The sequence below is a fragment of the Lynx canadensis genome, chromosome C2 (assembly GCF_007474595.2).
Source record: "Lynx canadensis isolate LIC74 chromosome C2, mLynCan4.pri.v2, whole genome shotgun sequence".
In the NCBI taxonomy this organism is placed as follows: Eukaryota; Metazoa; Chordata; class Mammalia; order Carnivora; family Felidae; genus Lynx; species Lynx canadensis.
The window spans coordinates 140,524,500-140,539,249 of NC_044311.2; the positions used below are offsets into that span (position 1 = coordinate 140,524,500).

Genomic DNA, 14,750 nt, shown 5'->3' on the forward strand with positions numbered 1-14,750 from the left:
CTACTTTTAAGCAGAGTTGTACAAAGTCAGCCATCACGTATGGCATTACCGTTGTTCTTCCTCAGGGAGGAACCATAACTCACCTACACCAGTGACCAGGAGGGAATGAGCTCTCTGCAGCTGGCCCCTTTAACATGAACCGTTTAAACTTCTACTTCTTTGTTGGAGTTAGCTGGGAATTCAGCAAACTCTCTGACATGGACCCAATACACCAAAAAAAGTCTCTTGCTTGGAGATTTAAAACCAATCATTTAATCGCCTTTGTCTTCCTACAGAAAATATTGCAACATACGTCCCCCTCTGGTTTGATCTTAGCTAATCACGCTACATCGAGAGAAAAACTCAGGCAAAAGATCTGGACTTGTTCAGAACATAACAAGGCCCCATTATCTCAAGAGACTTCTCTCTCTTATTCAGAACATAATAAGACCGTATTATCTCAAGGGAATTCTGTTGGTTTGGAATATCGGCAAAAGTTTACGTGGTATTTTCTCATTACACTGCATTCATTGTGTTACTCCCTGTTCCCCTATCTCCTCATGGCAGCAACATCACAACAAAATCCCTTCACTGTTTCTACCAGAAAATTTCTCCGCACGTGGCAGAAGTGATCCCCGTCAGCTCATGCTCATGCTTGCCGGCCTGGCACTGAAGGTCTCCACATTTTAGCCCCAACCGAATTCCCTGTAACTCTCTTATCTAAGACATCTGCTCTAGTTTAAATCAGACTACCCTTGTCTCCCAGACTTGCCATGTACCCTCCCAGGGCAAATCTGTTTTGCCATCCCCACGGACTCTAAGGTACGCTAAGATAAAATCCGTTGGTAGCGCTGCCATGAGCCTTTCCACTTCCATCTCCTTCCATAGATCCTTCTCTGATCAATCTCTTACTCTTTGAAGTAGGTTCTGGGCTCCTGCTTTTTAACACAGATGACTCTCTGTGTTTCTTTGATGTAAATTTCCTACGAGATTTTAACATCCATGAGGGCCGGCTATCCCAGTGTGTTCTCATCCTATGATTCACCAAGCCCAGCAAAATGGCTTGTACCCAAAAGGCACCCCCCAAAAACCAATGTTGAGTAGACGGACATTATTATGTAAATAGCTACCCTGGTGGAGACCCCGAAAAAGTCAGAGTCACTGCAGAATACTAACTGCAGTAATTTGTAGTCACACATCTTTTAGGTTTCAAGAAGAGACGCTCCGAAAAAAATCCCTCTTTTCCTTTCTAGGAAAAGAGAAGCTAACCAGTTCATTTAGTCAGATCTGCCACAGGTGATCCTAAGAGGTACACGAAGAACATTCCAGGAAAGGATGTCTGGAGTTTTGAGAAAGCAGCGGCTCAAATAAAACCTGCATTTACTTAAATATAGATCTACTCACAGAAGCCCTTATGTGCTAAATGCAATAAGAAGTTATCATTAAGCAGAGAATGATAAAGTTAAGCAATCTATTTTCTGCTACATTTTTTAAAGAATATGTGACTCTTTCAATGAATGTTCAGTTAAGTCTGAGTGTTTTATTTAAAGAAATTTTTTTTTAATGTTTACTTATTTTTGAGAGAGACAGAGTGTGAGGGAAGAGGCAGACAGAGAGGGAGACAGCAGGCTCCAGGCTCTGAGCTGTCAGAACAGAGCCTGACGCGGGGCTTGAACTCGTGAACCCTGAGATCATGACCTGAGCCGAAGCCGGCGCTTAACTGACTAAGCCGCCCAGGCGCCCCAGAGTAATGTCGGTCTTTCTTAAAAGCTACAAGGTAAAGAAACCCAGAGCTTCAAAAACACTATTTTAAGTGAAAGAAGCCAGACACAAAAGAGCATGTATGATCCCACTTACACTAAATGTCTAGAAAAAGCAAATCTGTAGAGACGTAAAGTACATTGGTTGTTGCTGGGGGCTGGCGGTGACAGCAAGGATGAACTGAATGGGTGTGAGGGATCTTATTGGGATGATGACAATGTTCTAAGACTGGATTATGAAGGTGGTTGCTTAATTTGGTAAATTTATTAAAGCCATTGACTTATATACTTATATACTTAAAATGAGTGAATTTTATATGTAAATTATATGTAAATTAAAGATAATTTGCAGTGAAGGAAAGAAGATGTTACAGTGGTCATTAGGAATCTACTTAAGGCAGAGAAACTAACCCATTTTAAGCTCCAATTTAACAACGGCGCTGAACTCATTTTACCTTAATAAAAAGTGAGAGGAAAACTTATAATATTGTAGCATTTGTGGCGGACTTTAAAAGTATTTGAATACATTAAAACTCCATCCATCCAGGGGCGCCTGGGTGGCGCAGTCGGTTAAGCGTCCGACTTCAGCCAGGTCACGATCTCGCGGTCCGTGAGTTCGAGCCCCGCGTCAGGCTCTGGGCTGATGGCTCGGAGCCTGGAGCCTGTTTCCGATTCTGTGTCTCCCTCTCTCTGCCCCTCCCCCGTTCATGCTCTGTCTCTCTCTCTCTGTCCCAAAAATAAATAAATGTTGAAAAAAAAAATTAAAAAAAAAAAAAAAAAAAAAAAACTCCATCCATCCATAGTCACTGGATCTCATTCTAGGACCATCTTTCACTATTTGCAAAACAAAGGCATCCCCTTTAAGAAACACAACCCTACAATTCACTAGTTGCTATCATGACATTTGGTTGTTCAGGGTAAACTCAACGCTTGCTTTCATTTCAGGGAGACAAAAAAGGAAGTCTGTTAGTTCATTCGCATCCCAACATTCTTAATAGGAGCATTAATTAAGTACCAAAGTAGAAAGTAATGTGATAACCCACCAAAAGTTATTGTTCAATGGCATTTACTTCCAACTACTCACTCGCCTAAGATTTATCTAGAAGTTTCTACAAAGCAGGCACTCTGCATGATAAGTAAAAGCCAGTCCTTGCCCTCGAGATGCTCATAGTTCAAGTGGTGAAAGAGACAACAGGTAATAAGACTGTACTAAATACCCAGTGCCAGGGACGTACCAACCAGGTCACCTAACTCAGCCTCAGCCGAGTGAGATCACACCCGGTCGGCTGGAGTTTTGCAGAACAAGCTGGCACGTGCCAAGCGGAACAGTGCGTATCATCGGGACTTCACATCATTTGAAATGAATTGTTGGACTGCTGGTTAAGCCAAAGAGAGCTTCACAAGCGTTAAGACCCGTTATCGTGCATCTTATTTTTGGTTGGGGACGGCGGTGGTGCTAGGCTGGGTAGCGGGCACGAGGCTTTCCTTTTCCCTGACGGAGGAAATCCCAACAAACAGCGCATTACCTCGCACCACCTCTTCCACAGACTCCGTGGTGGTGGTGGTGGTCGTGGCGATGCTGGTGGTTCGCTCGGTGGCCTCTTCATAGGGTTCTTCCGCCTCTTCCTCCACCTCATCACCATCTTCGTCATCCTCGTCATCCTCGGCCTCTTCGTCCTCGACGTCAGCCCCCTCTTCTTCCTCTGCTACTTCTACTACTTTGTCCTCACTGCAGCAGGAAATGGAAACAACGGTGACAGTCATTTAAACAAATTTCAGAAAGGGGAGGGGGGAAGCGACAACAAAGGATGGTGGTGATTTTGGAGGGAATGAGGCCCTCGAGGCAAACAACACACACAAGGCTGGAAGCCAGCAGGTGTATGTGGGAATCCTAGCTCACTAGGTCCACAGCGTTCTGCCCCTTGGGCACAGCTCTTCTTAGTTAACACGGTTGCAAGAATGCTATACCATGAGTCCGACTAAATGCTTTTCTGGAAAAGGCAAAATTACGGAGTAGTTCCTGGTGGGGGTGGCGGTCGGGGTGAAGAAGGGAGGGATGAGTAGGCAGAGCATAGGGGATTTTTTAGAGCAGGCTCTGTAAGATACTGTCGCAGTGAACACAGGACACATACATTTGTCAAAACCAACACAACTGTACGACACAAGAAGTGAACTCTAATATAAACTATGTACTTTATCACTAATGTATCAATATTGGGTCAGAGGTACTATACTAATAAAGACGTTAACAACAGAGGAAGTGTGGGGGTAGGGGGAGAGAGGGGAGGGGGGCGGTCTTTCTACTCGCTGCTTAAATTTTCTGTAAACCTAAAAGTGCTCTAAAAAAAAAAAACAGGGGCGCCTGGGTGGCGCAGTCGGTTAAGCGTCCGACTTCAGCCAGGTCACGATCTCGCGGTCCGTGAGTTCGAGCCCCGCGTCGGGCTCTGGGCTGATGGCTCAGAGCCTGGAGCCTGTTTCCGATTCTGTGTCTCCCTCTCTGTCTGCCCCTCCCCCGTTCATGCTCTGTCTCTCTCTGTCCCAAAAATAAATAAACGTTAAAAAAAAAAAAACAAAAAAAAACAAAGCGTGTTTAAACAGGAGAGAGGAAGGGAAATATCCAAGCTGAATCTGCTGTGTAGGATTTCTCATAATGTATGCGAAAATACCACACAGCATCTGCATGGCAGACACTCAGTAAAGGCGGAAATCAGTTGAAATACTGCTATTCAACTGGATATAGATGAGGAAGAAGAAACTGGTGTAAATAAATCTGTGATACCCAGCGGTCAGCGAGACCTACTGAAACTATACAGTTGTCTTCCCTACTCTTGCTCCCTGTGGCATGCTGTAGAATATCAAGTATTTCAGGGGTTGTCAAATGTCAGCGACTATCAGAATTACTTGGAAGGCTTCTTGAAACACAGACCACCAGGCACCACCCACCAAGGTTTCTGAATCAGTGGGTTTAGGACGGGGCCTGAGAATCTGTATTTCTAACAACTTCCTGGGCGATACTGATACTGGTATATTCAGGGTACGGTATTCTGAGAACCACTGAAATATGCAATGCTGAGAATAATGGTTAACAGATAGCCAGTAAATCACAGTATAATTGGGAAGGGGAGCAGAAATAATGCATAAGGCATTAAGTATGCATATCCTGATGCACAGTGTTGAATAATAAATCAGCATATTTGGAGGGCAGAAGGGTAGTCTCGAACAAAATCAGAAAGCCCGAGCGAGACATCCTTGTAGAAATCAAGTACCTGCAGTGCAGGCATGGTCAAGAGCATTTGAAAGGTGATAAACGAAGACAGGAACCTAAGCGTTAAACAAGTGAAAGTATAGATCACATACCATCTGGCTAGATAGCAGAAACACACATTTCATCCTAGCTCAGATCACAAAAACAGTACAGGAGGAAGATCTACATGTGCTGGGCGTTTCAAGCTACCAGAGCAACTGCCACAGGTCTTATGTGACCAGACCACAAGAATAGGATTGAGGGTTGCCATGCTGACAATTTCTGTCCACAGAAAAAAAAGAGAACGGGGTATTGTGGCCCCACAGCTGATTCTTGCCTATAAGAAGCTTGTGGTTGGGAGAAGTGACAGGAACCTAAAGACTTTGTGTGAGCCACGTCTGGAGCCTGGGAAAGCTCCAAGTGAGCTGGGCATTGCATAGGGAATCAGATTTCGAACATGTTACGGAACTAGAACAGTAGGATTCTGTGGTGTGGGGGGACAGGAAGGGAGATGGCAAAAGGCGCCTGCAAATGAAGTCTGAAAGACAGCTCCAAGTCATTTCGCCGAGAATGAAAAAGAAAAAGCGAGGGGCGCCTGGGTAGCTCAGCTGGTTGAGCATCCGACTTCAGCTCGGGTCATGGTCTCCTGGTTCGTGGGTTCGAGCCCCGCGTCAGGCTCTGTGCTGACGGGTCTGTGCTTCAGATCCTGTGTCCTCCTCTCCCTTTCTCTCTGCCCCTCCCCCACTTGCACTGTCTCTCCCTCCCAAAAATAAACAACAACAACAAAAAAGGTATGTAGGGGCGCCTGGGTGGCGCAGTCGGTTAAGCGTCCGACTTCAGCCAGGTCACGATCTCGCGGTCCGTGAGTTCGAGCCCCGCGTCGGGCTCTGGGCTGATGGCTCAGAGCCTGGAGCCTGTTTCCGATTCTGTGTCTCCCTCTCTCTCTGCCCCTCCCCCGTTCATGCTCTGTCTCTCGCTGTCCCAAAAATAAATAAACGTTGAAAAAAAAAAAAAAGTATGTAAAGAGATGGATATAGCACTAGAAGGAATTCCTTTTATCAATTAACTCATAACGTAAGGAACTTTTATGGAAGTTCTATAAAAATGTGTATGGCCTGCCAAGCGGACCACCTTTCTGATGCTGATCAATGATGCAAGGATCATGAATGAACACATCCAAAGAAATTGAAGCATGTGCCTAGAGAAGAAGGAGAAACTTACTAAGCAGAATAATATCAATGGTAACTTATTAGTGTGGTAATAAAACAAATGGAACAGAGAAGACCCTGACCAGGAATTTTAACAGTTCCATGAGGCCATGAAGAAAAAGTAAGAAGGGAAAATGTTGGCATTGATAATCAGGTGATAGGAGCCTTCGTCCACTTAAAGATAAACAGGGTGCAATCATTATTTCTCGACTGCCTGCATTCCCGCACAGAAGTCTAGTTGAGGCAACAGTTCCCAAGAATTCTTAACAGGTGCTCAGATGCCCTGAATTTTACACAGTATCCTGCTTCCTCACTTTTCTATAGGATCTCACTGTTGTAGTCATGTGCACAGAAGAATGATCCGACGTGGGCCCCCTGCTGATTTATTCCCTTCTGTGTCCAGTCAAATTATGTCTCCAAATTAAGTAGAAAAGTGAGGTAGAGCCCAGGAGAGAAACCAGACCAAGCCAATATTCTCCTTAAAGCACGAAGTATAAATGCTGTGTTGAGGCACGAATGGAATGACAGCGTCCAAGGATGTGACCCAGGGTTAAGACAGCGTTGTGCTTCTAGGCGGGACAATAAAAGTATGACTATGGGTACCCCCAAGAACCTTCCCCAACCTCCCCTGTTAGGACTTGACTTAGGCTCCAAACAGAAAACACGGTTATGAAAACAGCTGCGTTTAAAGTGATCTGCATTCTAGAATGTGTCTAGCCATAAAAAAAAGGAGTGAAATACATGCCTATCATCCATCACTGCATCTGCCTGAGCAATTTACTGGCATAATAAGGAACAGAAATACATAATAGTTCAACTCGCTGAGGAATTAAATTACTTGGCCTAAGAGAACGCAGGTCCAGCTCTTATTACCATAGCTTTGATTTCTGGAATTAAATTTAGATGTCCATAAATTCAATGATCTATTTGGACACTATTAAAACAGCAGCGCGCACTTATGTTTTCACAATGGTGCATCTTCCCAAAGAATGCCAAACGCCAGCATTCCACTGCCTGCCGCACTTTTCACCAATAGCAGGAAACCCAGAAAGGGGAGAAAAATTAATCTTCCACTGACTCTTCAATTGCTGGACGGCTCTGCTCCTGGATGTGACTGAGGCGAGCTGAGCACCGCGCAAGAAAGGGCCAAGGAGGGGCCAGTTGGGGAAGTGTGAGGCTGGGCGTCATGAAGCAATTTCCTTACAAATAATCAAAGGATTGACAAGGAAACAGTCCCTTGGTAACACAGTGGAATATTCGTATCACATTCACACATATTTGCGTCTGTCAATGTATAGTAGACAGCTTGTATAGCTTTTAAATTCCAATAATGAGAAACGCTTCTAAAGAACGAGGGAACTATCTGAAAATGCTGATATCTCAGGAGTACCTGACTTTAATAAGAAGGTTAAAGGGTCAGAGGGACATTTCTATGAGGAATTAAATCACCGAGAATGAAATTTTATGTGTCAGCATGCAAGAGTTTACTTTAGTGAAGGATACACTCCATCACGAAGGTGACTCTCCTTCAATTTCTAAATAAAGGCTGACCTTAATACCTTCCACTTGTGGTTTCCTCTGTGATGTTCCCTTCAGACGGTGAAAGATTTTGATTCACATACAGTTTTAATTCCTTTTTGTTTGAGTCATGCAAAACAAGTCACCATTTGCATTCTCTAAAAGAGCTGTGTTTACTCTTTCATAGTGTCTCCTAAGACTCGACTTTCTTCCGCCCCTTTGTAGGACAAAGGAGAGGAAACAGCATGAAAAAAAAGCTGTGATTCCCATGCTTTATGTGAACTGGACAATCATGAGACCTGAACACCCAGTGATGGCAGAGGTGGGGGGAGTAGGGGGGGAGGGTGGGGGATATGAAACATTACAGCTGTCAATTCTCCAAATGTAAGATCAACCCCGGGCCAGGGCGGGGGCAAGTCTCAACAGGAAGATGCCCAGACACATGTATGTTTATTGAACTAGAAAGGGGAAGAAAGCGTCACCCAGAGTCAGGATATAGGAAAGGAAAATAAAGCAAATTTTTTTCTCTGCCCCAGTTCTTCGTGCTCTCAGAGTTTAACCTGGAGGGTACAAGGGCTGAAGAGTCAGTTTGTTCCAGAAAGCAGTATCTATAATAATTACTGCTGCAGGGCACCTGGATGGCTCAGTCAGTTAAGCATCCGACTTCGGCTCAGCTCACGATCTCATGGTGTGTGGGTTCGAGCCCTGCGTCGGGCTCTGTGCTGACAGCTCAGGGCCTGGAGCCTGCTTTGGATTTTTTGTCTCCCTCTCTCCCTGTCCGTCCCTCACTCACGCTCTGTCTTTCTTTAAATAATAAACACTAAAAAAAAGAAAACTGCTGCTGTGAAATTAGGAAAATTAGTTGTCAGAAAACGTGAGAAAATAGAAAAGAATGGAAGCTTATTTTTCATGGTTCCCAGTAAATGGTTCAAGAGGGGGCAGAGCTAAGTAAGAAAAAGCCGGTATCTCTCCCATCTTAAGGGACTGTTGGAAGCCAAATGTACAATTGGATGCAGGGCCTGATTCCACTTACATACAGTGTGAAAACAGGCACCCTCCACGCTGCTGCCAGAGCTCAGAGGTACTGCACTTTGGTGAGGGGGAGATTTGTGACTGGCAGGGAACAGGAGAGAGGCCTCTGCGGGGGCTGTCCAGGCGGTGCTGGGATCTGGGTGTCTGCTATCCCGTATGCTCAATTTTGAAATTCACGAGCCGTGTGTACCCATGTTATGTGCCATTTCTCTTTATGTAAGTTACAGTTCAGGAAAGAGGGATAAAAGGGAGAGGAGGCTGGGTGCTCAGGTGGTTGAGTGTTGGACTCCCGATTTCAGCTCAGGTCATCATCTCACAGGTTTTGCGGGTTCGAGCCCTGTGTCGGGCTTTGTGCTGACAGCATCGAGCCTGCTTTCTCTCTCCCTCTTTTGGTCCCTCCCCCAAGCTCCCTCATGTGGTCCCTTTCCCTCTCTCAAAATAAATTAAAAAAAAAATTTTTTTTAATGTTTATTTAGTTTTGAGAGACAGAGATAGAGCATGCGTGGGGGAGGGGCACAGAGAGAGGGAGACACAGAATCCAAAGCAGGTTCCAGGCTCTGAGCTGTCAGCACAGAGCCCGATGCGGAGCTCGAACCCATGAACCATGAGATCATGACCTGAGCCGAAGTCGGAGGCTTAACCAACTGAGTCACCCAGGCGCCCCTAAAAAATTTTAACAAAAAAAAAAAAAAAAAAAAAAAAAGGGAGAGGATGCTGTTATTATACTGTCCCACTCTTCTTAAATATTCTCACAATTGGGCTAGAATAAGAGCTTTTTTTTTTTTTTTAAATTTATTTATTTATTTATTTTTGGGACAGAGAGAGACAGAGCATGAACGGGGGAGGGGCAGAGAGAGAGGGAGACACAGAATCGGAAACAGGCTCCAGGCTCTGAGCCATCAGCCCAGAGCCCGACGCGGGGCTCGAACTCACGGACCGCGAGATCGTGACCTGGCTGAAGTCGGACGCTTAACCGACTGTGCCACCCAGGCGCCCCTTTAATTGATATAATAATTGTATTTTCAAGGTCTCCAAATCTGAAAAAAATACCTCTCCACTCCAAACCCTCAATCCAGTTAGGGCACAAGTTATGAAGGTAGAAGCATGATAATATTAACAATAATAATAATGGTATATGATATATTATATATAATAATTACACATAATATATGTATGAATTTTCTCACTAGTGAAAATCATGATCTGAAGGAAATGCAAGTAATAATGTATATGTTTATACATATTTACGCATACACATGTACATACGTATAAACACATATATAAACATATACATATGTACATGCACACACACACACACACACACACACACATATATAGTGAGTCTAGTTAGTGAGGCCATGGCTGAAGGAGCCATATATATTCATATATAGCCATATATATATATATATATACACGTAAATATATATATATATGGCTCCTTCAGCCATGGCCTCACTAACTAGACTATATTGGTTAAGTAATTAATTCTCCAAAGTAATTAATTCATTAATACATTTTGTAAATGAATTTGAGGATCGTATAGAATTCAATCCACATATGTTGATGATTACTAAAGAAAAACAAAAGCTACCCTCCTTTAAATGTTGTACTATTAGAATCTCTCCCACCTATAGGTAATATCATGTGAAAACAGATCTCCACAGATTTCTCTTTAGTCTACTGAGTTTCAGTAGAGTCGTTCTGATGACATTCCTCAGGTACTAGGTATTGTTCATTTTTCGCTTAAAGGATCTCAGAGAATTTGGTTAGCCTTCTCTCCCCAAAACTGTGCCGTAGCAGAAAATGTAAGCTACCCCAAAGCCATACCCAACTCCTTTCTGCCATCCCTTCATCGATCAGAGATAGTAAGGCACCGAACACTCCATACCCCGTCTCCCTTGCAGGTAGAGAAGGTCATGCGACTGCCACGTCTCAGGATAATGAGATGCCAGAGGGCATCTGCTTGGACCTCCAGGTGGGGTGTCTAGGCAGGTTTTACTTTCCAGATGAGAACACTCATCATACTGAGTAGTCGGAGTGTTTTTGTTCCTTTGCCCTTTTATGTTTCTACTTTCTCCCTGGAAGGGCAACAGCCATCTGTCAAGGGTTAGTTGATAAAACATTCAGATGCAGAAGGTGATAAAGGTGCTGGGATGGAAAGATCCAGAAAGGTCACATCTCTGCCTTGCTGCACCAGTGAAGGGCTCCCTACCACCAAGATCTGGGTTTTCAGTTATTCGCAGCTAAAAGCATTCCTTGCAGATGGTTTAAATGCTTCCCCCAGACACTAGGTTATGGACTCCTGCTTAAGGAAGATAAGAACGAAACTGAGATACCAAAAATTCATGACTCAGGCATTAAGGGTGAGATATAGACAAACCTTCATCTGAAATGAGAATGTATCATCGTTACAGATTTAACGACTATCTCTTCTGGGCAAGAGAATCACACTAATTACTATATGAGTAACAGACACACTGCCTATTAAATGCTTTAGAAATTCAAAGAGGGAAGTGATTCTTGTGAGCTAGAAGTGTGTGAGCTGGTAAGGACATGGAAAGTGGGTGTAAGGATGAGGTAGGGATAGCCACAGGATGCACAATCAGGAACAACAAATACATAAGGTTGACAATAAAATAATTCAATGTGGTACTGAATTTTAACAGTGAGGAACGCTAAATTGCAGAGACCAAGGATCCAGACATTTTTCCTTTAGTCAATGGTTAGCTAAGTATTTGAGTTGAAAGAAATGGGCATCAACTTTAATGAGCAAAAACAAGGGCAAGGCATTAGTTCACCTATCCACTGAGCCCTGTCTATACTGCACGCTGGCCATCTGATCAACAATGTCTACGGTGCTTTTGCCAAGTGCCAGGTGCTATTCGAGACACCGGCAGTGGACTTGTGAGTATGACAAAGCTTCTGCTTTCCTGGAACATACATTTTAGTGGGTAAGGCACAAGAGGAGCAAATAAATAAGAAAAAAAAAAATCATAAGTATACAAAGAAAGGAAAGGGGCTAATGTACTAATCAGTGACTACAATAGATGTGTTTGTGGAGGGAGGGATGGGAGCAGCATTTCAAATAGGATGGTCGGGGAAGGCCACTGAGACAGAGAAGCCTGGAAGAGTCAGCATGGGGGGATGGTTGGGGCAGAAGGAAGAACAAATGCAAAGGCCCTGGGGTGAGTGCAAGCTTAGCATGATGCAGAGAAAGCCAGCTAGCATAGGGGACAGAGGATGAGGTTCTCAGGAGAAACTAAGGTTGGAGCCAGACGGGAAGGGTGGGAGGTCATGTTGGTCATGTTAAGAAACGGCAAGTATACTCATGTGCAACGGAAATGACTCAATGAGATATAAGTTTTAAGGATGGCTCTGGCTACTTAGGGTGGAGAGTGGACTCTAGGAAGACAAGAATGGCAGCTGGGACATTGGGAGAAACACACTGGGGAGCAAGGGTAGCTCATGGGGCTAAAGTCAAAAGCACAATGACATCACCATCCATATTAAATGTGACATTACTATGGTGATAACAATTATGAATGACTACGAGACCCAAAAGAATAAGATCTGACCAGACCTGGGGTGCACAGCAAGGGAGACATGAGGAAGGGATGACTGAAATGTGACCTATAGAAGAACCAAGGTGAATGCGGTCTGGAGGATAAAGACCACTCTGCACCAGGGCAGGCAGAGCATATGCAAAGGTCCGGTGGTAGGAGGAAATCCTGAGAGTCTGAAACAGAGTTGGCTGAAAACACAGAGAGTAATCAAAGAAGGACAAACGATCAATGGCATGGAGCATATGGCTCCTAGCTTATTTTTACACATCCTATAAGTTAAGAGCGGTTTTTACATTTTTAAAGAATTATGAAAAGAAAAAAAAAAGATATATAACAGAGATGGCATGCAGCCTGCAGAGCTTAAAATGTTTATTATCTGGCCCTTTACAGAAAGTGTGTGGACTCCTTGCATAGAAGGTGAACTATGGGGTGAGGTGGGTATGGAAAGACCAAACAACGGTGCTTTGTCCTGATTTGAAATGAGATAGAACGAAACAAAGCAAAAAGCATCTAGGATGTCCAAGTTGTGAAATTCTAGAGCAGAAACAACAGCGATCCTTGCTTCTTGCCTCCTTCGGAGCCAGCAGAACACAGGGCGCAATGAGACGGGGTATCTTGCCGCATGGTGGAGCTGTGAACCCTGGGGCCGGCCCGCCTGGATTTGAATCCTGGCTCTGTGGCCTTGAGCAAGTTAGTTAACCTCTCTGTGCCTCCCATGTCTTCATCTGTAAAATGGCAAACTTACAGGAGGTGCTTCCGTTCACAGGGGCACGACGAGAAATCGGGTTCATACTTGGGATGCACTTAGAACAGCACCTGACTCACCATGAGTAGCATGTAAGCGGTAAAGCAAAGGCCACACACACAGTACCTGACAGACAATAGCTCAAACAGTAGCTACTGAAAATAGCTCAAAAAAAAAAAAAAATGTGTTGAATGAATGAATGTTAGGACTAAATACCGCTGAGACATTCCTCCAGAACACTCAGAACTGGTGTATTCTCTGACAATTACACACAGTTTGATTTTCCTCTCTATTAGAAAACATAAAAGGGTCAGATATTAGGTCGTTCTCTTGAAAAGATTTTAAGAGAATACACAATTATGTAATCTTTAATTTTTTTAATGTTTATTTATAAGAGAGACAGAGAGACAGAGCGCGAGTAGGGGAGGGGCAGAGAGAGAGGGAGACACGGAATCGGAAGCAGGTTGTGGGCTCTGAGCTGTCTGCATGGAGCCCGATGCGGGGCTCAAACTCGCGGACCGTGAGATCATGACCTGAGCCGAAGTCGGACGCTTAACCGACTGAGCCACCCAGGCGCCCCCCAAATCAGTTGATCTTTAAAGGAAAACAAGAAATCCTGTTACAGACGATACTTTCAGAATTCTAGCACCACATGGCACAATGACATTAATAGGATACCACCACACGACCCAGTATTAAATTCAGGTAGTGTACTGGCTACGAAGGTTTTTGCCAACGCTGGGAATAAAACTAACTGCCTTCACTAAAAAGGGCCACGCATGAAAGAAAATTGAAGGAACGTTACGAAAAGGGTGGTTCGGTATAAAATCAACTGCTCTTCAGACTGGCCTATAAACTCTGGCCTATTTGATTTAGTGAACTTGTAAAGTATGAGGCCGAAATAGGCAGAGAGAAGAGAAGAATCCAAGCCTGGATGTAAACTAGCAAGGCTAGAACACGGGAGGAACAATGTCCCTTTTCTCCACCCTCTCCCTACATACGCAGAGTAAGAAGCGTTGCAGAACAGAGGAAACCAATTTAAGTGATACTCCTAAGACACGAGACACATCAAAAGCCGGAGAAGGCTTCACAGAATATTGCCGAAGCTTCTTCAGCACGTTGGTGTAAAGGTACAAAAAGGGTTGTTCCCAGTGCTGAGTGTGAAGGATGTAGGATGCCGGGGTTGGTGCTGGATGGAAGGAATGTGGTGTAGAAAAATGAGCCACGAAGGCCATGTCTGGGGCTCAGGGAAAATCCGACTATGGACTCAGTATCTGCTGATATTTTTTAAAAAATGACCGTTAATTTTGTGGGTGAGATGGTATCCTTTGAGCTCTGCAGAAAAATGTGATTAGATTTTTAAAGATGTAGAAGTAGTTGTTAATAGTATTTGCTGCTAGGACTTTAAATCATAAAAAAAGGTATGCTGGAAAGGGGGAAAATGATATTCTGGCAAGACTTAAGGAATGTAAAGTTTAGCATGTAATTATAGTAAAAAGCTAAATTGCTTTCTTAAAGACCATCTCGGAGGCATGAAAAGCCATATATAATCAAAAGCACATTCTTTTCCTGACAGCTTTATGAACCGACTAGGACTAAGGAGAAGCACCTAAGGTGATAAAAACTTTCAGAGTCTTTTAAAAATCTTGATAAGTGAGACCCAACCTTGGTTAATCAGACGCTTTGCCAGAAAACTGTGAG

General features: G+C 43.9%; 1 protein-coding gene across 7 annotated transcripts in view; it reads right to left on the reverse strand.

The window, feature by feature from the left end:
* LOC115523013 (amyloid beta precursor protein) overlaps positions 1-14,750 on the reverse strand; it is a 275,518-nt gene that overhangs the window by 117,758 nt on the left and 143,010 nt on the right. For all 7 annotated transcript variants that reach the window (XM_030328587.1, XM_030328585.1, XM_030328583.1 and 4 more), the window contains one exon: positions 3,266-3,468. In XM_030328587.1, the coding sequence (XP_030184447.1) occupies positions 3,266-3,468 (203 nt within the window). The remainder of the gene's footprint in view (positions 1-3,265; positions 3,469-14,750) is intronic.